A 24427-nucleotide genomic window follows, 5' to 3' on the forward strand; every position below is an offset into this window, starting at 1 on the left:
ACACCAGAATATTCTACAATAAAAAGAAGCAAACACAGGCAAGATAATTGCATGGTAGGAAACCATCAAACACATGGCTGAAATTATTACAACTGAAACAGAAAGAACAAAACAATCAGTTAAACAAGAGTTGATTCTCTAAAACAAACAGGATGAAAAAAATGTTTATCCGAACTGCCTAAAAGACACGAAAGCTGTACCCAAATTACCAAATTCAGAAAGAAAAAGAGGCAAACAACCAAAGATAAAAAATAAATTCAAATAATCATTAGTTCCTCCTTTAAAGACCCTTCTTCCACAAAATTGGTGAAAGAAAGGGACAGTTTTCTTCATGAATACTACTTACCACAGTTAAATGAAAATCAGATAAGCAGTGCAAATTGTCCTGTAGCCCCAAAGGATATAGAAGAAGTCATTAAAATCATTCAGTTAAAGCAAAGCAACAACAACAAAAAAAAAACTGAAGGTCAGATGGTTTTAGAGGAGAATTCAACAAGACTCTCAAAGAAAGACTAATGCTAATCTTCCTAGAAATATATTCAAAAGGAACATTGCCCAATTCATTTTATGATGCCACTGACACTCTAATGACCAAACACCACAGAGTATAAGAAAGCCTGTTGTAGAAAAATTTCTACTGAAAGTAGGTGAAACTACTCAATAAAAGACTTGCAAAGAACTGAAAGGGCATTGACAACATCATCTACTATGATCAACCGGGTCTCATCTCTGAGATGAAGAAATGGTTAAATATATACAAATCTTTCAATGTAATCCACAGTATGAAAAACCTGAAAAAAGTGCATAATCATGTCATTAAATGCTGAAACAGCATTTGAAAACATGGAGAAACCTTTAAAGATAAATAGTTTTCTACTGATCTGTGGTATAAGGGACATACACTTAAGAAAGCCAGTTTACACTAAGCCTAAATCGAAGAAAGCAATTCTTCAAACATCAGGAAGAAGACAAAGCTTTCCACTATCTCCAGAACTATTTAATATAGTACTTGAAGTTGTAGATTGAACAATAAAACAGAAGAGGAGTTTATGGGAATTCAAATTGAAAAGGAAGCTATCAAAATATCACTATTCACAGATGATATGATAATATAAATAAGTGAGTCCAAAGTCACATATACTAAACTAACCAAATATTATCAATAACCATCATATATGGAATCAATAAGGAGACCAAGGAAGAAATTGCTAGTGAACCACTCTATACAACAGCCACAAATTATATAAAAATCTTGTGGTAACAAACACCAAGCAAGTCAAAAACATGTATAATAAAAATGTTCAGTCATTGAAAATAAATTGAAGATGTCAGAAGACAGAAAGATCTCAAGAGCTGATGCAATAGTAGGATCAACATAATGAAAATGGCCTTCTAATCAAAAGAAATCTCCTGTTTCAACTTAATCATTATCAAAACTACAACAGAATACTTTTCAAAACTTAAAAGAATATGTAACTTCATACGTAGAAATAAAATCCCACTGTAGATAAAACAATTATGTACAATAAAGAAAATCCCAAGGTATTACTTTCCCTGATTTCAAACTGTACTACACAGCAATAGTAATAAAACCATCATTATTTTAGCTTAAAACAAACAGGTTTATTAATAGAATTAAACGAAAAAACCCTTATTGGAATCCATACACCTATGGACAATTGATCTCAGATAAAAATCCAAAAATTATACAACTGTAAATAAGAAAGTATTTTCCATGAATTGTTGTGGTCTCACTAGATGTCAATGATTATAGAATGCAATTAGTTGCACATCCAGGTTTTGCACAAACCTAAATTCCAAATAGATCAAAGATATTAACATTAGACCAGAAATACTGAATCTAATCCTAGAGAAATTAGGGCAAACCGTTGCACGCATTGAAGAGGAAAGACTTTCTGAACAGAACACCAATCATGCAGTTGCTGTACATTATCACAGCTAATAAAATGATAATAAAAAAGGTTTGGTAAGGCCAAGGAAAGACCAGTTGTTCAAAACAGCAGTCTTCAGAATGCAGAAAGATTTTCACCAATTCCACTTCTTGCAGATAGCTATTATCCAAAATATTTAGAGTACTCAAGAGACTAGAAAACAACAAATCAAATATTTCAATTAAAATTCAGTACAGATCTAAACAGAATTTTCAACAGAAAAATCTTAAGTGTCTGGGAAACATTTAAATAAATGTTCAAAATTCAACAGAAAAATGTAAATCAAAATGATTCCGTGATTTCATCTTACACATGTCTGCTTGGCTAAGATCAGAAACAAAAATGACAGTTGACGCTGGTGAGGACCTCAAGGAAAGGATGTGCTTGCTCCTCCATTCATGGCAAACTTCTACAGTGACCTTGTCCATCAGCAACTCAATAGCCAGCCATACCTCTTCTGAGCATACATCAAAATATTCTACAGTTGTGCCCAAGGACATTTGCTCAACCATGTTCTTTGCAACTTACTGCATAACAGCCAGAAACCAGAAGCAATCTAGATATCCCTCAGTCAAAGAATAGACAAAAATGTGTTAAGTTTACATACTGCCATAGTACACAACTCTTTAATAGAGCATCATGGAATTTGGAAGTAGAATTATTTATCCAGAGCAAGCTTATCCAGACCCAGGAAGATGAACATGGCATGTTCTCACTGACAAGTGGATTAGTTCTGAGGTACAGATTTGGAGAGAGCAAGTAAGAAATAGGGATTAAGGGACAATGCAAGAATATTCACAATGTAACAAATATTAGTGTCATGTGTGTATAAAGAACTTGTTCTTTGCCAGGCGGTGGTTACACACACATGTAATCCCAGCACTCTGGGAGACAAGAGGCAGGCAGATTTCTGAGTTCGACGCCAGCCTGGTCTACTGAGTGAGTTCCAGGACAGCCAGGGCTATACAGAGAAGCCCTGTCTCCAAAAAACAAAAACAACAAACAAAAAATAAAAACAAAACAAAAAAAACCCAAAAGAACTTGTTCTTTTGTTTATTACTATGTACTTTCACTTCCACAGTACTATTGTCATGTTATTTTGTTAATTTAAATCACCTTACACCAAAAATACTACGGTTTAATGATTAGGATGTTTTGGGTAATTTGAAATCCACCAAATATCCTTGTAACTGAAGGCATCACTAGCAATATTTTTGGTGAAAAAAGTTATAGTTTTATAAACACCAGTATATAAAATGGATCAAACATGCAGACTTCATTTTATTGGGAAACACTTCAGCTTGGGGTTTTCATGCTTGCCTGCTGTTTTTGATTCCAAAATATTTTTTGATTAAAAAAATACCTTCCACTAAACTATTGCAAAATGGATTAATAATAAAAAATCAGAAAATGGGTTCAATTACACACACGTAAATTGAAACTCCAGTGTTAAGGCTCATAATTCTAGCCACTCTAAAGCACATGAACATTGTGTTCATTGTGAGCCTGACGCTTGCACTTGTGCACATAGAAACAGAAAAAGGAAGAATGTCAGAAAGATCCTTTTTCAAAATGACTGTGCACCACATCACTCTATTATAAAAGATTTAATCAAAAGCATGAATGAAATTTAATAGATCTTACTCTATATTTACTTTATATGAATACTTTATATTCAGATACCCTTTCTTGTAGAAAACTAGATAATTTTAAATTACATTAAATAAGGCGAATATAAATATATTTAATATATTTATACTTTATACATATATTTATCATACATGAAAAAAGAAATCACTTCCCAAATTCTGTTGTCTTATTTCATATCCTGTTAAATCATCTGACAAGTCATTTTCCACTTGCTAGTATTTGATGAGCTGTTCTACTGCAAATGTGCTTTTGCAGTGAGATTGCTCCAACTACACTGTCTGGACAGACATGGGGCATAGTGCAAAGTGGTTCCTGACGTGGTGCAACTGCACAACAGTGTAAAAGATTTATCAAATGCATCCATGGTTCTTGCAAAGTTAAAAAAGATATATACCTGGGGCATTTAGAGAGCCACATGAAATATTTCAGCTAGTTGTGAATTTTTGGATCACTCTGATCATCTTTAATCTTAAAATTTATTTCAAAATATGAAAAGATGTCTTCTTCACCTAATGATGTTTTATTTCTGAATCATTTTCCTTCTACACTGCCTTGACCTAACAATTTATCACCATACCAATTTGCTAGCAAAGTGTTAGCAATGTTTCTACTTAGACTAAATCCACTTAGACATTCAGCAATTTTCCAGCAACTAACCAGAAGCAGGACATTCATTGCACAGTTTTCCTTCCCCAGGTTGAATTCAGAGTTGAGTGTGTACTTTGTTTCTCTATTTCAGTTCTTTAGTTTATATATACCCTGATAGAAATTTCAGCATGGTACAATATACACTTTATTTCCTTGAAAAATTATTGTACATTGCTATTTATGTCTGAGATTACCAAGGAAGTTGAAGCAAACTTTATCTAGATCTGCTGTTCCTGCAGATATTAGACTGTCTAGGAAAGAGCCTTCAGTGACATAATCTCAGAATATTCCTGTATGAATAAATTCATGAAATCAAGTATTGCATAGTGGAAATTTATAAATTAAATAGGTTGTAATGGATAAAAATCTGAAATCATATAAATTAAAAAACATTAGCTTTCAATACTCTGCAAAATGTTAAGGATAGAAAATAAAAGTGAAGAGAGATAAATTTCTAATTCTGCCATCACTGCATTCAAATCTGTGTCAGCTGACACAAACAACACTGATCACTCTAGAACCTGAGGAGGTATTACAATGTCACAGATTTCAAAGGTATTACCTGCTCTAATACAATCACAAATAAAACTCCGCGATTCTCTGAAGTGTTCTGTCAGGCTACTGCCAACATCCCTTGTAGTACAGGACTGGCATGAAATGTGCTCACAGTCTGAGGAATTACAGACAGCATGGTGAAAGGTGATCAAACTGCAATGACCAAATATGAAACACAAAACTCTGTAATGACATATTTCTCTTCTCACTTGAGAGGACATAAGGAGTCATCAAGAAAAGAAAATTAAACAGAGGATCTTGGAATGGAATATATGAAGGAAACCTCATGAGGAGAAATTTTTGGAATAAGGTTCAAATCCACACTTAAAGTAGGACAAACGAATATTTAAAAATGAGTTGATACAAATCACTTACCATACATCATTAGATGTGCCCAAAGGTAATGTTTTCCAATCTATTTCTAAACTTGAAGCAGAGTCACTTACGAGAGGAAAAAATGCACCAATGACCACAGACCCATCACGTTGCAGTACATGTTCTGATTCTGTTAGGCCAAAAGGGGCTGCAATGATCCAGATGGGTGTTCGCATCTGTAAAAACCAGAAGATAAAAAGCCAAGAGAAGAGCATATGAAGAGATGTTTCTGCCAAGATCTAAGTCGTGGGATGGTACAACCTATGGTGTGTTACGTATATATATTCAGTGCTCATATGTGTTTGCATGTGCGTGCCTGTGAGTGTGTGAGTGTGTTTGCACTGTTGTTGTTGACATGATGACAGAATATTACACTCTAATCAGCCAGAGATATGTGCAAGGATCCTTCCATTCACCCTGTGAGAATTCTATGGCACTTTATCCTTCAGGCTATCCATATGAGTCACCTCACTCAGTGACAAACAGGTTACAGCATCAAAGGACATGCTTTCATTTCCACTAGGAATCACAATAATTACTCCAAGACTGAAACACCCCAGTGTTGCTTTCTGCCTCTGTGTTTATGGCCTAAAATGTTTACCAAGAAAGAATTTATTCGAGAGCCTTTCAAGATAATGCCTACATATCACATCAAAGGAAATCATTGTTGGAAAAATATAAATACACATTAAAGACCCATACCAAGAACTGATGAACTTAATTAAAGGTGCACCATGCTCCAAAAAACTTAATAGTATTGGTCTTAAGTTCACTTTTGACTCTCGTATGGTTCTTAGGGTTCTGAGACAATTCTATCTTTCATACATGCATGTCTATATACCAATACTTGGCCAGTTTACTCCTGCATACCCTTTGTGTCACATTTGTGTCACATTGTTGTGTAACCTACTACCAAGGTGAAGTTATTACTTCAGATGCATAACTTAATTTCAAGGTAGAAATCAGGTTAATAATTTGTTCTTTATCCATCCTGGAACAATGAATATATATATATATATATATATATATATATTAATTCATTGCCCTCTTAACAACTCATTCCTTTTTTTTCTTTTTTTGACATGAGGGTATTAGAGAAATTCCCCCCATTTCTCCAAAGAACATATCATATGCTGAGGGGGTCTCTATGTTTCTTTCATGGAGTCACTCAACAAATGTATCATAAGCAGGGACTATTTTCAATCAATAAAACAATTTAAGGCAGAATAAATACATTGTTCTGTAGTGTAGACGTGCTTGCATTTTCCTGTTAGTTTGATTGCCATGAAGGTTGTACAACATAATAACTAAAAGAATGTATAGGCACGTGTAGGTGAATGATATAGGTAAGCAAAAACTTCTGTAAATTAAAAAAAAAACCCTATCCCACCCTCCCTCCCCCTGCATCTATGAGGATTCTCCCCCACTCACCACTCATTCCTGCCTCTATGCCCTACCATTCTCCTATACTGGGGCATCAAACCTTCATAGGACCAAGTTCCTCCCTTCCCACTGTTGCCAGATAATCCCATCCTCTGCTACCAATACAGCTGGAGCCATGGTCCCTCCATGTGTATTCTTTGGTTGGTGGTTTAATTCCTCAGAGCTCTGGGTGGGGGGCCTGGTTTGTGGATATTGTTGTACTTCCGATGGGGTTACAAACCTCATCATCTTATTCATCCTTCCCCTAACTCCTCCACTGGGGTCCCCATGTTCAGTCTGATGGTTGGCTGCAAGCATCCTTGCCTGTATCAGTAAGGGTCTGGCAGAGCCTCTCAGGAGAGAGCCTTATCAGGCTCTCATCAGCAAGTACTTGTTGGCATCAACAATAGAGAATGAGTTTGGTGGCTGCATATGGGATGGATTCCCTGGTGGGGCAGTCTATGGATGGCCTCTCCTTCAGTCTCTGTACCATTCTTTGTCCCTGTATTTCCTTTAGACAGGAGTAATTGTACATTAAAATTTTAAGAAGGGTGCGTGACCCCATCCCTCAACCAGGGGCTGTGCCTAACCTCTGGATATGGTCTCTATAGTTTCTCTCTCCATATTTTGTTAGATATTTCCGCTAAAGTCATCCCCATTGGGTCCTGGGAGCCTCTTGCTTTCCTTGCTCTGGGACTTCCTGTTGACTACCCCCAGTTCCCATCTGCCATTGGTACAGACCTCCGTTCAATTTCCTGACCCTCTTTACACACCCCCAGTCTCCTCCCACACCTGATCCTGCTCCATCTTTTTTTCTCTCCCTCCTCTCTTCCTTCAAAGTCCCTCCCACCCTCTACCTCTTGTGATTATTTTGTTCTCTTTTCTAAATAGAAGTGAAGCATCCGCAGATTGATATTCCTTCTTCATGACCTTCCTGTTATCTGTAAGGCAAAGGACACTGTCAATAGGACAAAGCAACAACCTTCAGAATGGGAAAAGATCTTTACCAACCCTACATCTGATAAAAGGATAATATGTGCCACGGCTGCCTGTCAGTTCTACTGGGGCAGACTCTTTCCAGGTCTGCTATAGTGAAAACACCATTTTCTGATACATTCTAGAGAATCAGCTGCACTCAGAGCATTTGAGAACCAGAACCACTCAGGGACTTTGGGTCTGCTATAGTGAAGACAACGTCTCCTGATACATCATAAAGAGCCCACTGCACTCAGGACATTTGGTCCCTCTGCAGGAGTGTGGAGAGGCCTGGGAGCATGGTGATGATCCTGGACCACAGAGCTACATCCACAAACACCACCACAGGAGAGCTGGTCTCCCAGGAGTGCCTACATACCAGTGTGCACAGAGAGAACAGGAATCCCAGGAGTACAGATACACAGGCTTGCAGGACAGAGAAGCCACAGTCAGAGACAGCAAGACCAGCTAACACCAGAGATAACCAGATGGCAAAAGGCAAACACGAGAACATTACCAACAGAAACCAAGGCAACATGGCACCATCCAAATCTAGATCTCCCATAACAGCCAATCCTGGATACACCTAACACAACACAAAGGCAAGATCTAGATTGAAAATCACATCTCATGATGCTGACAGAGGACTTCAAGAAGGACATAAATTATTCCCTTAAAGAAATACAGGAGAACATGAGTCAACAAGAAGTCCTTTAAAAAGGAAACACAAAAATCCCTTAAAGAAATAAAAGCAAACATGGGTCAACAGGTAGAAGCCCTTAAAGAGGAATCACAAAAACTCCTTAAAGAATTATAGGAAAACACAAACAAGCGAAGGAACTGAACAAACCATCCAGAGTCTAAATATGGAAGTAGAAACAACAAAGAAATCACAAAGGGAGACAACTCTGGAGATAGAAAACCTTGTAAAGAAATCAGGAGTCATAGATGCAAACATCAGCAACAGAATACAGGAGAAAGAAGAATCTCAGGGGCTGAAGATACCAGAGAAAGCATGGACTCAACAATCACAGAAAATGCAAAATACAAAAAGTTTGTAACTCAAATCATGCAGGAAATCTAGGACAGAATGAGAAGATTATATACCTAAGGATTATAGGTATACAAGAGAGAAAAGATTTACAATTTAAAGAGCCAGTAAATATCTTCAACAAAATTATAGAAGAAAACTTCCCTAACCTAAAGAGAGAAATGCCCATGAACATACAAGAAGCCTACAGAACTCTAAATAGACTGGACCAAAACAGAAACCCCTCCCATCACATAATTTAAACACCAAATGCACTAAACAAAGAAAAAATATTAAAAGCAGTAAGGGAAAAAGGTCAAGAAACATATAAAAGCAGACCTATCAGAATTACACCAGACTTCTCACCAGAAACTATGAAAGCTAGAAGATCCTGGACAGATGTCATACAAATCCTAAGAGAACATAAATGTCAGTCCATGCTACTATACCCAACAAAACTCTCAATTACCATAGACAAAGAAAACAAGACATTCCATGACAAAACCGAATTTACACAATATCTTTCCATAAACCCAGCCCTACAAAGGATAATGAGTAGAAAATACCAACACAAGGAGGGAAACTACACCGTAGAAAAAGCAAGAAAGTAATCTTCTTTCAACAAACCCAAAAGAAGATAGCCACACAATCAGTATTCCACTTTTAACAATGTAAATAACAGAAAGTAGAAATCGCTTTTCCTTAATATCTCTTAACATCAATGGTCTCAATTCCCCAATAAAAAGCCATAGACTAACAGACTGGATATGTTAACAGGACCCAACAATTTTCTTCACACGAGAAACCTACCTCAGTAACAAAGACAGTCACTACCTCACAGTCGAAAGTTGGAAAACAATTTTCCAAGCAAATGGTCCCAAGAAACAAGCTGGAGTAGCCATTCTTATATCAAATAAAATCAACTTTCAACCAAAAGTTGTCAAAAAAAGATAAGGAAGGACACTTCATAGTGGTCAAAGGAAAAATCTACCAAGATGAACTCTCAGTTGTGAACATCTATGCTCCAAATGCAGGGATACCCACATTAATAAAAGAAACTTTATTAAAGCTCAAAGCATACATTGCACCCCACACAATAACAGTGGGAGACTTCAACACCCCACACTCAGCAATGGACAAATCATGGAAACACAAGCTAAACAGAGAAACAGTAAAACTAACTGAAGTTATGGACTAAATGGATCTAACAGATATTAATAGAACATTCCACCCTAAACAAAAAGAATATACTTTCTTCTCAGCACCTCATGGTACCTTCTCCAAAATTGACCGTATAATTAATTGGTCACAAAAGAGGTCTCAACAGATACAGGAATATTGAAATAATTCCATGCACCCTATCAGATCACTACGGCCTAAGGCTGGACTTTAGTTCAAACAAAAACAGCAAAAAATATACATAATCAGGGACGCTGAACAATGTTCTACTCGATGATAGCTTGCTCAAGGGAGAAATAAAGAAAGAAATTAAAGACTTTATAGAAATTAATGAACATGAGGACACATCATCATGCCAAAACTTATGGGACACAATGAAAGCAGTGCTAAAAGGAAAACTCAGAGCTCTAAGTGTCTCCAAAAAAAATGGAGCTTATGCTAGCAGCTTGACAACACACCTAAAAGTTAAAGAACAAAAGAAAGCAATTACACCCAAGAGGAGTAAACTTCAGGAAATAACCAAACTCAGGACTGAAATCAACCAAATAGAAACAAAAAGAACTATACAAAGAATCAACGAAACCAGGAGGTGGTTCTTTGAGAAAATCAACCAGAGAGATAAACCCTTAGCCAGACTAACCAGAGGGCACAGAGGCTCTCCCCAAATTAATAAAATCAGAAATGAAAAGGGAGATATAACAATAGAAACTAGCCAGGCGGTAGTGTCACATGCCTTTAATTCCCAGCACTTGGGAGGCAGAGGCAGGCAGATTCCAGAGTTCAAAGCCAGCCTAGTCTACAGAGTGAGTTCCAGGACAGCCAGGGATATACAGAGAAACCCTGTCTCATGGAAAAAAATAGAAACTGTGGAAATTAAGAAATCACCAGATACTACTACAAGAGCTAATACTCAACAAAATTGGAAAATCTGTACAAAATGGACAATTTTCTAGACACATACCAGGTGACAGCGTTAAAATGGGATCAGATAAACCATCTAAATAGCATCTAAATAGTTACATTAATCCTGTTGAAATAGAAGCAGTTGTTAAGAGTCTCCCAAGGGGGAAAAAAGCCCAGGACCAGATGGGTTTAGTGGGGAATTCTATCAGATCGTCAAAGAAGAGTTAATACCAATACTCTTCAAACTATTCCACAAAATAGAAGCACAAGGAACACCAGCCAATTCATTCTATGAAGCCACAATAATACTTATACCTAAACCAAACAAAGACCAAACAAGGAAAGAAAAGTTAAGACCAATTTCCTTTATGAACATTGATGCAAAAATACTCAACAAAACTCTGGCCAGCCGAATCAAAAAATGCATCAAAACAATAATTCACCATCATCACTTTGAACTCCAAGGTCTGATATTGTCTAACTATATTCTGCTGGCCTATGATCTCAACGACAAAGTTAGATGTGTCCTGCCTTTCCCTGTGAGCCTGACTTACAGCTCTTTCTAGGGGCGATTGGTGTGTCTCAGGATCACTGCTCCTTCCTGCACTTGATACCCTTTCTGCAACTTAATTTCAAACTCCAATTCAAGTAATTGCATCTCCATCTTGGTATCATCTCGTACAGTAGAGGCCACAGGCAGAGCAGAAGGTGCACTAGGAGGCCAATCCTCACCATAATATTAGGCAGCTCCGTCATCTGAATGAGCTTCCTCCTCTAATGTTAGCTCATCAGTAGTGTCTCTAGATCTTTCTAAGTTAGGGTTGAGAAGACTCTTTTCTGAGGAAGTCCTCTCTGGCAGGCTTCCTTCTTGAGATTCCTCAAGTGTGATATCTGGTGCCTGTGAGATCTCTTCATCAGTAGCATCTTTTATAAGCATCCGGAGGCAGAGGGTAGTATTATCTGCCTTTGTGGCTCTTAGTGCTTTTCCAATTTTTTCCCAGGTTCTCTTATATAAAGTTCTTTTTTTCACGGAACCATGGGCAACAAGAATCTATCTGATCTAAAAAACCTTCTAACCATTGTTTTCAAACCCTACTCCTTTCTCCTGAAGCAGCTCTTGAAGGCTGCGAACAAACGCCTGGTTTGAAATTCCTATCCCATTTCCCACTGTCACCTCCTAAGCAAGCTCAGTGTTGGGTCTACGCTGTCCCACTTAGCCCCTATCCTTCTGCACTGACAACAACAGCTTCAAAAAGATGAAATTTTAGACTAGTGTTAGTATTTAGCTCCTGTATGTGCTCCCCATGCAGGATACTGTCTTTTTCTATTTTCTGCAAAGGTTCGCCGAGACAGGGTCGCCTCAAGACACCTTCCTGTGTCTGGATATTGGTCAGGTGCCAATCTGTAATTGCCAGCAGTTATGTTGAACAGGTTCCCTGGAACGGAAGCTGGGGATGTATGGGAAGGTGGGGAAAAGAGAAGGAGACCAAGACAACAGCACCTGCTCAAAGCCTCAAGGTTTAATGGAGGACTCAGAATTTTAAGGTTTCAGGTAAGACTCTTCCCCCAAATTCCAGGGTGTGTTCTGGGAACTGGTCTGGCTGTTCCCTTGGCATTGGCTCCACTGCTCAGGCAGCTGGGTGGGTCACCTGCTTAATTCAGGAATTTGTAAATCTGGAGGAACAAAGAACTTCACCTTGGTCTGAGTGCTCCACCCTAGGTGGAGAGGATTATGGCTAACAGAGGAATTTCCACTCAGAGGCTGGGAGAAGAACTTCATCTTGGTCAATGTCAAGTTCCTGCCAGGTGGCATGGCACCCCAATAAGGCTCTCTACACTGGATGTTTTCAGTCAGGAGCTTTTTGCATTTTGTGTTTCTTTGACTGCTGTTTCAATGTTTTCTATCTTCTGCACCCGAGATGCTCTCTTCTTTCTCTTGTATTCTGTTGGTGATGCTTGCATCTATTACTCCTGATTTCTTTCCTAGGTTTTCTATCTCCAGTGTTGTCTCTCTTTGTGATTTCTTAAATTTTCAACTTCCATTTTTAGATCCTGGATGGTTTTGTTCAGTTCCTTCACCTGTTTGAGTGCGGTTTTTCTGTAATTCTTTAAGGGCTTCTATCTGTTTACCTGTGTTCTCCTGTATTTCTTTAAGGAAGTTACTAATGTTATTCTTAAAGTCCTCTATTAGCATCATGAGATGTGATTTTAAATCCAGCTCTTGCTTTTCTGGTGTGTTGGGGTATCCAGGATTGCTATGGCGGGAGAACTGGTTTCTGATGTTGCCAAGTAGCGTTGGTTTCTGGTGCTTATGTTCTTGCGCTTGCCTTTGCCATCTGGTTATCTCTGGTGTTCATTGTTCTTCCTTTCTTTGGCTGGAGCTTGTCCCTCCTGTGGGCCTGTAAGCCTGTGTCAGCACTCTTAGGAGACCAACACTCTTCTGACAGGATCTGTGTGCAGATGGCTGTGGAGCCTCTTGGCTCCAGGGTGCAGATGGTAACTGGACTGCTCCTGTCCCAGCTGCTCCACTTGATGCCCTGTGCATTCCTAACCTTTCCCCTCCAGACAGTTATTGGAGAAAAAGTGTGGATCTCACCTCCAGAAGTGAAGACTCTGCTGGGAGATCCCACTCTCCTGGTGGGCAGTGCACAGAGAGAAGTGGAGCTGCCGGGCTCCCTGGTACAAATGGTGACAGGAGGGCTCCTGTCCCAGCTGCTCCACTGATCATATGATGGTGAACATTTCTTTAGGTGCTTCTCGGCCATTTGATATTCCTCAGTTGAGATTTATTTGTTTACCTCTGTACACTGCTTTTACTAGGGCTACAGGTTTCTCTGGAGTCTAACCTTTTGAGTTGTTTGTATTTATTGGGTATTAGCCCTCTGTTGTATGGAGGGTTGGTAAAGATCTTTTCCCAATCTGTTGACGGCAGTTTCGCCCTCTTGACAGTGTCCTTTGCCTTACAGAAGCTTTGCAATTATATGAGGTACCATTTGTCAATTATTGATTTTAGAGCACAAATCATTGGTGTTCTGTTCAGGAAATTTTCCACTGTGCCCATGTGCTCAAGGCTCTTCCCCACTTTCTCTTCTATTGGTTTCAGTGTATCTGGTTTTATGTGGAGGTCCTTGATCCACTTGGACTAGAGCTTTGTATGAGAAGATAAGAGTGGATCCATTGGCATTCTTCTACATGCTGACCTCCAGTTGAACCAGCACCACTTGTTGAAAATGTTCTTTTCCACTGGGTGGTTTAAGCTCCTCTGTTACAGATCAAGTGACCATAGGTGTGTGGGTTCATTTCTGTGTCTTCAGTTCTATTCCACTGATCTACCTGCCTGTCTTTGTTCCACTACCATGTAGTTTTTATGACTATTGCTCTGTAACACAGCCTGGGGTCAGGGATGGAGATGATTCCCAGAGAAGTTCTTTTATTGCTGAGAACAGTTTTTGCTCTCCTGAAGCTTTGGTTATTCTAAATAAATTTGCGTATTGCCCTTTCGAACTCTATGAAGAACTGAGTTGCAGTTTTGATGGGGATTGCATTTAATCTGCAGATTGCTTTTGGCAAGATGGCCATTTTTACTATATCAATCCTCCCAATCAGTGAGGATGGGAGATCTTTCCATCTTCTGAAATCATCTTCAATTTCTTTCTTCAGGAACTTGAAGTTCTTGTTATACAGATCTTTCACTTGCTTGGTTAGAGTCATAAGGTTTTTATATTATTTGTTACTATTGTGAAGCATGCTGTTTCCCTAATTTTTTCTCAGCCTGTTTATCCTTTGAGTAGAGAAAGGCTACTGATTTGTTTGACTTAATTTTATATTCAGCCACTTGCTGAAGTTGCATTTCAACTGTAGGAGCTCTCTGTTGGAACTTTCGGTGTCACTTAAATATACTGTCATATCATCTGCAAATAGCGATATTTTGACTTCTTCCTTTCCAATTTGTATCTCTTTGACCTCCTTTTGTTGTCTAATTGCTCTGCCTAGGATTTCGAGTACTATATTGAATAGGTAAGGAGAGAGTAGACAAACTTGTCTAGTCCCTGATTTTAGTGGGATTGCTTCAAGTTTCTCTTTTTTTTTCATTTATTTTTTTATTGATATATTTTATATACATTTCAAATGATTTCCCCTTTTCTGGGTGCCCACTCCCTGCAAGTCCCATAAGCCCTCTTCCAAGGCCCTGTTCTTCCATCCACCCCTTCCCATTTCCCTGTTCTGGAATTCCCCTATACTCTTGCACTGAGTCTTTCCAGAACCAGGGGCCACTCCTCCATTCTTTTTGGACATCATTTAATTTGTGGATTATATCCTGGGTATTCAAAGTTTCTAGGCTAATATCTACTTATCAGTGAGTGCATACCATGATTGATCTTTTGAGACTGGGTTACCTCACTTAGTAAGATGTTCTCCAGCTCCATCCATTTGTCTAAGAATTTCATGAATTCATTGTTTCTAGTGGGTGAATAGTACTCTATTGTGTAAATATACCACATTTTTTGTATCCATTCCTCCGTTGAAGGACACCTAGGCTCTTTCCAGCTTCTGGCTACTACAAATAGGGCTGCTATGAACATAGTGGAGCATGTGCCCTTATTGCATGTGGAATACTTTGAAGAATATTGGTATAAAACTATCTGGTCTTGTGCTCTTTTTCTTGTTGGGAGACTTTAAATGGATGCTTCTATTTCTTTTGGGCTTATGGGAATATTTAAATAGTTTGTCTGATCATGATTTAATTTCGGTACCTGGTATCTGTCTAGAAAATTGTCCATTTCATCCAGATTTTCTAGTTTTGTTGAGTATAGGGTTCTGTAGTAAGATTTAATAATATTTTTGCATTTCCTCAGTTTCTGTCCTTATGCCCCCCTTTGATTTTCTTAAAGAACCAACCCCTGGTTTTGTTGGTTTCCATGTAGTTCTTTTTGTTTCTACTTGGTTATTTTCAGTTCTAAGTTTGATTATTCCCTGCTGGGTACTCCACTTGGGTGTATTTTCTTCTTTTTGTTCTAGAGCTTTCAGGTGTGCTGTTAAGCTGATAGTGTATGCTCTCTCCATCTTTTTCTTTCATTGGGGAACAGGGAAATGACTCATAGCTATGGGTTTTCCTCTATGCGCTGTTTTCAATGTGGATATTAGCCATAAAATACAGGATACCGATGCTACACTCCACAGACCCAAGGAAGGTAAGCAAGAAGGAAGGTTCAAGTGAGGATGCTTGAATCTCACTTAGAAGAGTGAATAAAACAGTCATAGGAGATAGACGGAGGGAGGGAACTGGGTGAGAGAGGGGATAGGGAGGTGAATGAGGTGATACAGTTTTCAGGAGCAGGTGGGGAGACAGAAGGGCCCAGAAGGCCAGGAGAATAAATTGAAATCTGCAACTCGCAGGGTTCTGGGCTGGAGGCATCACAAGGACATAAAACCTGGGATGGGGTAGACACCCAGAAATCAGTGGGGACGACCTTAGCTGACACTCACAGCAGTGGAGATATGAAGCCTGAAATGGCCACCTCCAGTAGCCAGACAGGAACCCCAGTGATGTGATAGGGACACCAACCCACCCACAAAACTTCTGACCCAAAATTTATCCTGTCTACAAGAAATGGAGGGGTAAAGATGGAGCAGAGACTAAGTGATTGGCCAACCAATAACCAGCCCAACTTGAGACACAACCCACGGGCAAGCACCAGTCCATGACACTACGATGATACTCTGTTATGATTCCAAACAGGAGCCGAGCATAACTGTCCTCTGAAAGGGTCCACTCAGAAGCTGACTGAACCATCCAAACATGGGATGGAACTGGAGGACTTGTATTAGTCAGGATTCTCTAGAGTCACAGAACTTATGGACTGTCTCTCTATATTGAGGGAATTTATTGTGATGACTTACAGTCTGTAATCCAACTAACGCAACAATGGTCAGCTGTGGATGGGAAGTCCAAGGATCTAGTAGTTGCTCAGTCCCCAAGAGGCTGGTTGTTTCAGCTGATCTTCTGTAGAAGTAGGTTCCAACAGATGTGCTGGCAAGTAAGTGCAAGTGGGTGAAGAAGAGTGAATCTTCCTCCTTCAATGTCCCTATGTAGGTCTCCAGCAGAAGGTGTGGCCCAGATTAAAGGAGTATGCCACCACACCTGGATCTGGAACATGCTTTGTCCTAGGCTGACCTGGAACTCGGAGATCTCCTTGCCTCAGTCCCCTGGGATTAAAGGCGTGTACCACCTTGCCTGTGCCTAAGCTTTTCATGGCCACTATGCCTCAAGATCTCCATGCTAAGATCCAAATCAGAAACTTGTATTTTCCAGCCTCAAGACCTGGATCACAAGTATGCCCCTCAATTCTGAATTGTAGTTCTTTCCACATGTAGTCAAGCTGACAACCAGGAACAGCCATTACAAGAATCTTATGGAAGAGTTGGGGGAAGGATTGAGGGCCTGGAAGGGGATAGGAACTCACAGGAAAACCAACAAGGTCAACTAACCTGGACCCCTGTGGGCTCTCAGAGACTGAATCACCAACCAAAGATGTTTGAATGGGCTGGACCTAGGCCTCCCCTTGCAATGTAGCAAATGTGTAATTAGGTCTTCATGTGGGTCTTCCAACAGGTGGAGTGGCGTGTATCCCCAAAGCTGTGAAATATGTTTCCCTAACTTGGTTACCTTGTCTGGTCTCATTGAAAGAGGATATGCGTAATCCTGCAAAGACTTGATGCACAAGGGTGGGGGATACCCGAGGGAGGTCCTCTAAGAGGAGAAGGAGATGGGTGACAGGGGGGAAGACCTGTCTTCTTGAGTGAGGGGAAGACCAAGAGGGAGGGCATAAACCAGGTGAATGAATGAATAAATAAGAGTGAATAAATAAATAAATATGTTTTTCTATTATTTTAAGTGTATGAGATTTGGGAGGGGGTGTATGGGCACATGTGTACAGTACCCAGTGCCCAGTGGTCAGAAGAAGGTATCAGATACCTCTGATGATGAAGCTAAGAGGCAGTCATGAGTTACCATGCACACTAGCCACTGGGCCATCTCTCCAACCATAAAATTATTCCATTGCTACAGCATGACTGTAATTTTGATACCATTATGAATCATCATGTAAATATCTGATTTGCAGGATGTCTGGTACGTTACCCCTGTGGGGGTTGTGACCCCCCCCCCCATGTTGAGAACCACTGTTTTAGGGACTTGGTTAGGTTCCAGGCCAATGAGAGACCTTGTTTTATTGAAGAAGAAGAAGAAGAAGAAGAAGAAGAAGAAGAAGAAGAAGAAGAAGAAGAAGAAGAAGAAGAAGAAGAAGAAGAAGAAGAAGAAGAAAGAAAGAAAGAAAGAAAGAAAGAAAGAAAGAAAGAAAGAAAGAAAGAAAGAAAGAAAGAAAGAAAGAAAGAAAGAAAGAAAGCCTCTAAGAATGGACACTTGAGGTTGCCCTCTGACCTCCACATGCAAACACACACACACACACACACACACACACACACACACACACGAACATGCGCAGGCACACAGGAGAATCACTGTCACCCAAGCTGGTCTCACACTCCCCATTCTACTACCTCAGCCGCCAAGTGCCAGTGTCACAGGCACGTGTCCCACACCCACAGTCTCTGGGCCTGCTGAACATTGCCAGCACTGGGCAGTGAGGCAGACAGGCAGGCATGGGTGCCTGGGGAGGGGCTCAGCTCAGCTGCAGTCAGGCCAAACAGAGGATCTGTACAAGCAGAGCCCTGCTGTGCTCAGGATCTGAGCCTGCCTTTTCACTGGGAACTTCTGCCTCTAACAGAACAGCTGGGACCTGTAGGACCCTACAGTGCAGAGCATTGGCTGCAGGATGCTGGCATGCAGTCACTTAACAGGGAGGATCCCCATGAAAATGCAGGCTGTCAAAGGCTGAACACCAGCTACCAAGGGCAGAGGCATCCGGCATGCTCTCTGAGTTGAGCTGAATTCCTTGGGTCTCCTGGATTTTAGTGTCTGCCAGTGGCATACAGAGGATCCTGACCCAGCCTCTAAGGAGAAGAAGGAAATGGAGGGGGAGTCGGTACTTTTGACTGTCCCCCCATGCTTCCAGACCCAAAGACCTGAAAGACATAAGGAGCCCGCCCATTCCCAGAGGAACACACACCTTGTCCAGGGATACAGCAAGACCTGCACCCCTCCTGCTGCCCCTGGGAGACTGGCCAGACACCCTGGGAGCACGATCAGGCACCTCACCAGCACTAACCATGAAGGGTCTGTGTTTTCTAAGCTGGACCTAGGATAAGTATCCACCACGCACAGAGGAAGGCCACAGTGGCTATGAGGCCTCTGTCTTGGCCAATATACAAGATACCCAGGACAGGTCTCTGTTCCCCAAGTCTCTCCTAAGACTGGCAGGTCCTGCACAATGATGCACTGAGATGTTAGGTAGGTGCAGGAGGACCTTCTACCTCACCTGGAGAGCTTGAAAAGCAACATGCACAGCAGAGACATTTGGTACAAAGTTTATAACACACCCTCCCATGAGACAGTAACTTAAAGTGTTTTGAAACAATCAGGAAGGGCAGATCCAGGAGGACCTACTTCCAAAGCCTGGAATACACATTTGGTCCACATGGTCAGAGTGGGGACAGGACAGGACATCAAGTCTGAGGGAGGGGCTTGGAGGCCCCGAGCAGTAATCTTCCACAGGCGTGAGGAAAGGATTCAGACCAAAAGCAATGTGTGACCTTCCAGGCAGTCCAAGGGTTGGCAGCCTTCTTCCCAAGGCCACCTGCCCACGCAGGCAAACAAAGTGTTCATCACCTTCAGGGCCGTCAGGGAGGGTGCTGACTTTGTGAACAGTCTCGGGCCAACCATTCCCAGGGCCATGCTGGGATGGCCCTCCTCGAAAACCCACTGGTGACAAGAGAAGCCCTATGAGCAGGACCGCATCTTTTGAGGCCATGCGATAGTCAAGGAATGCTGAGGATGGGCCCTGCCCACACTCAGGGCCAGACAGGCACCCAAGACCCTGGTCCACAGTCACCAGCCAGGACCCCGGGACAGCTCCAAAGCCAGGAGTGCCTGATCGGGGCATGGGGCCAACACATGACTGGCCCACGGGTGACTTTCCAGCTTCCATAGCAGCTAGGGTCGGTCACCAAGGGTCAGCGTCAGCGACAGACTGGGCTTGCGCTCTGGCTCTTCACCCTCCTGGCAGGGCTGGGGCGGCCGGGATTTGAAGAAATCTGAAATGTAGTGGACCTGGGGAGGGGAAAGACAGTGAGTAGGACAGGAAGAAAAAGAACATCTTCTGGGGGCCCTGAGGGAGAAGGTGAGGGGGTGTAGTCATGTGTATGGGTGGGGCCAGCAGTGAGGGGCTGTTTGAAACTAATTCCGCTCCTCAGAGGGGCTGCAGATGAGGAGTTGCCTTGTGAACCTTCTCCCCACCTTAACTTTTCAAATAAAGGATTGAGCCAATGATTGGGCAGGAGGAAGGAGGAGGAGCTGAGAGTCGGGGGGAGGAGCTGAGAGTCGAGGGGAGGAGCCACAGGGGATAAATAGGAAGGGAGGTGCTATGAAGGATAAATAGGAGGGGAGGGGCTTCGGGGATTGCAAGCTAGGCTGCAGAGAGAATCTCATGGCCTGGAGAAACTGCAAGTTACATGGACTAATATAGATGGGAATAGAGTAGTGTGGCAGGAGATCTGCCCAATCTAGGCTTGTAGCTTTTTTTGTTAAACAAATGAGATTTCTTTTACCGGGGAATTGGGTTGGAAACAAAAGTAGCAACAAGGGAAAAGCTCTTGAAGACAAAACAGCAGGCAGAAGTTGCAGGCCATCAGAGGCCGGCAGTGCAGATCCTGTAGGTCAGGCAAGCAGCACTCACCTTGAGGCAGGCCACCAGGGCTCCCTGAAGGAGGCCGACGAGGACATCACTCCAGTGGTGCTTGTGGTCAGACACTGGGCTATAGCCCACATAGTTGGCAAAAGCCACCAAGAAGAACTGAACGGTGGGCCTCAGCAGCCGGGCCCACTTCCAGCAGAGCCAGGCCTGCACGTACAGCTATCGGGACATCAGCCTGCTGTCAGCTGGGCCCACGAGTGTCCACAGCCTGCCCAGCCCGGGGCCAGAGTCGCAAGGCCTCCCACCCTTAGTGCCTCCTCCACACACCCCATTGTACAGAAGGGTAGACCAAGGCACAGGGAACGCATGGCCCCATAAGGTACCCCGGGAAGGAGATGGGTACTCACCACCAGGAACAACATGCAGTACATGCCAAAGGAGGAGTGGCCAGAGTAGAAGAACAGCCTGAGAGAAAGGACAGCCACTCAGGTCATGGAGACCCAGAGGCAGGCCTGCAAGCTCCTTGGGGAGCTGGCAGCTATAGAGGAGTGCAACTCAAAACTCAGGCAAACAGGGCCAGAGAGGTGGCTCAGCAGTTAAGAGCCCTGAATGCTTCTGGAAAGGACCCAAGTTCAGTTCCTGGTGCCCACATCCTACTCTTCACAACTACCTATAACTCCGAGTCCAGGAAATCTGATACCTTTGGCCTCTGAGGGTACCTGTAGTAATGCACAAACACACACACACACACACACACACACACACACACACACAATTTTTTTTTGTTTTTTTTCAAGACAGGGTTTCTCTGAGTAGCCATGGGTGTTCTGGAACTCACTCTGTAGACCAGGCTGGCTTCGAACTCGGAAATCCACCTGCCTCTGCCCCCCAAGCACTGGGATTAAGGCGTGCCCCACCACTGCCAAGCTCACACACACACACACACACACACACACACACACACACACACACACTTAAAAGTAATAAAAATAAATTGTCTTTAGGACTTACTTTTATTGTATGTGTATGGGTGTTTTGACACATCTCTGTGTGCCACACGCATGCAATGCCTGCAGTAGCCAGAAGGAGGCATCAGATCCCATGGACCTGAAGTTGCAAACTGTTGCGTGTGGACTAACTTGTGAGTTTTCAGAATCTAATACAGATCCCCTGGAATTAAAATAAAAATTTAACCCGAGGGGAACTGGAGAGATGGTGTAACTGTTAAGAGCACTGGCTGCTCTTCCAAAGGACCTCAGTTCAATTTCCAGGACCCACACAGTGGCTCACAACCATCTGTAACTCTGGCTCTTAATTCTGGCCTCCACGCTTACCGTCCATGCATGTGGTATATGGAAATATGCAGGCAAACCACCCATACACATAAAATAAAACTAAAATTGAGAAACAAAATTTAACCTGAAGAAAGGCTTGCACACGGGACACTCCCTCAGGAGGCCCTGGAGCAACCGTCTCCCCTCCTGACCCTCAGTTCACCAACTCCAACCCCTGCCTGCTCCTGGAGCAGCCATGGCCAGCAGGAGCACATGGTCAGTCTCCCAATACTACAGTCGCAGCCACTGCTGTGACAGCTGTCGGTCTGGGTTGCTGGTCATCACCTCATCTTACAAAGATATTTGTCACTGCTCGAGCGGCAGCCATGACCTATGTTTTGGAGACTCTGAGGAGTCATTCCCCAACCCGGGCACCCCCAGAGCTGCTCTCCAAACTTAGCAGATACAATAAGGCTAAGGCAGAGTCCCCAGCCCCACCCCAGCACCCAGAAAACAAAAGTGAAATGTATGTCCAATCCTGTTGACCTCTATGCAGACCACAGACCTCATTCTAACAGGGCCACCCTCAGTTCCCTCATGTAAGCCATGAAATAGACAATGACCTCAGTATCCACTGTCCCTGTGACTCGGTGTCGAGTCACAGCTGTGGGTTTGACCTTAAGTACAGTCACAAACAGACACAGACAAGAGTCACGGATTTGCAACAACAAAAAATATCCCAGGCGTGCACATGCATAGCACAGCTAATAACTAGAAGCTGCCTAAGGAGCTGGGGAGACGGTCAGCCAGGACGATGCCCCTGTGCAAGCCAGAGGACCTGAGCCACCCTAATAATCACGTCAAAGGAGGCAGTGCATTCCTTAACCCAGGACTGCACCTTGCTGGCCAGTCCAACAGGACTGCACAGCTCCAGGTTAAGTGAGAGTCCTTGCCTCAACCTTTAAGGTGATGAGGGCCTGGAGAGTGGACTCTGGGGTTGGGAGCGCTCAGCGCACTTGCAGAGGATGAGGGTTCAGGTCCCAGCACCCACACAGCAGCTCACAGCAGCAGCTTCTAACACCAGTTCAAGGGGATCTGGTGCCCTCTTCTGACATCTGTAGACTCTGGCAGCTTCAGCAGTGAGATGGGCAGGTCCTGGAAGCTGTTGCCACTGAGGTTGAGCACCTGAGGCTTCAGCAGAGCAGTGACTGGGCCAGGCAGGCCCTTGGGCATTGAGCCTGGGCCGCCCAGCCCGTTGTTCCTGACCAGCAGCATGTGCGGGCCGCTCAGTGTCAGCAGCTCAGGTCCCAGTGCTGGGAGCTCATTGCCACACATGTCCAGGAGCCAGAGGAGGAAGCCACCGCCCAGCGCTCCCATGGCAGCAACTGGCAGCAGCAGCCACAGCATCGCCTCCTGCGAGCCATGCCACTCCTCGGTGGTGCCTCCAGCTCAGACTCCAGGGCCTCCGCCCTACACGCTGTGGATGGACCAGTTGAGTTTGGCCTCCCCAAGCCCGGTGTCCTCCATCCAGCGGGATCCTAGGACCCCTGATGAGGCAGTGCATCCCGGAACCTGAAGGGTTCCACTCCATCAGAAGTGGTGCAGCATGGCCCTGCCCAGGCGCTCACCTCTGATGCCAGCCTAGTCAAGCCTCAACCTTCTTCTTTACTCTTTGTCTAATATCCACTTACAAGTATATATATACAGTTGTAGATTTGGTTTATTGCTAATCTTATCTTAATGGGGTTCCCAAATTATAGGAGAATTTGCATGTCTAAGTGTGAGGCACTGTCCTTCCTCCCAGATTGTGCTAAATACTAAATAAATTTCCTGGTAGCAAATGACTGGACAGGGAGACAGAGGTGGGACTTTAGATTTCTCAGACAGTAGATCACTGAAAGAAGGAAGTTTTAGAATTGCCGTGCTGTCACCTTTCCCTGGGACTAGATGTCCCAGACTAGGTTGGTACCCAAGACGGTCTTCCTCTTCTCTGTGCACAGGGTAGAGGGGAATATGGAGGGAGAGGGATTTGTAAGATCATAACTAGAAGAGGAGATGGGGGGCTGCAGTCAGGATGCAAAGATATTTTTTAAAAAAATAAATTGAAGAAAAAATGAAAAAAGAAAGTATTGCCATGCTGGGGAAGCAGAGGATGGAAAGGTCTCCCATTCTCATGGATTGATAGGTTTAATACAGTGAAATGGGCATCTTACTAAAAGAAATCTACTGGTTCAATTCAATCCCCATCAAAATAGCAACACAATAATTTACTGACATGGAAAGAGCAATGGTCAGTTTCACATGGAAAAGCAAAAAACCAGGATGCATGATACAATTCTGAACAAGTAAAGACTTCTGAAAGAATCACCATCCCTGACCTCAAGCTCTACTACAGAGCAATAGTGATATAAATTGCGTGATAGTGGACACGGACAGTCAGGTTAATCAACCGAATAGAGTCAAAGACCCAGAATTAAACCCACATACCTGTGGACACTTGTCTTTTGATAAAGAAGCCAAAATTATACCATACAACCAAAATTATAGCATCTTCAAATCAGACTGGCACTTAGCACCTCATTTTAAAACAGCAGTAGATTAAGTAAGGGATTGCTTGCTAGAACCCTTCCCCTCATGTCCAGATGCCTCTTG

General features: G+C 42.6%; 1 protein-coding gene and 1 pseudogene across 1 annotated transcript in view; both read right to left on the reverse strand.

The window, feature by feature from the left end:
- The window catches only part of LOC127670981 (vomeronasal type-2 receptor 116-like), a 42035-nt gene extending 36640 nt beyond the window's left edge, over positions 1-5395 (reverse strand). The window contains exon 1 of the mRNA XM_052165608.1: positions 5181-5395. Within this exon, the coding sequence (XP_052021568.1) occupies positions 5181-5395 (215 nt within the window). The remainder of the gene's footprint in view (positions 1-5180) is intronic.
- LOC127670667 (leucine-rich repeat-containing protein 58-like) overlaps positions 1-23302 on the reverse strand; it is an 83439-nt pseudogene extending 60137 nt beyond the window's left edge.
- Positions 23303-24427: the final 1125 nt, after the last annotated feature.

Source organism: Apodemus sylvaticus, chromosome 20, assembly GCF_947179515.1.
Source record: "Apodemus sylvaticus chromosome 20, mApoSyl1.1, whole genome shotgun sequence".
NCBI lineage: Eukaryota > Metazoa > Chordata > Mammalia > Rodentia > Muridae > Apodemus > Apodemus sylvaticus.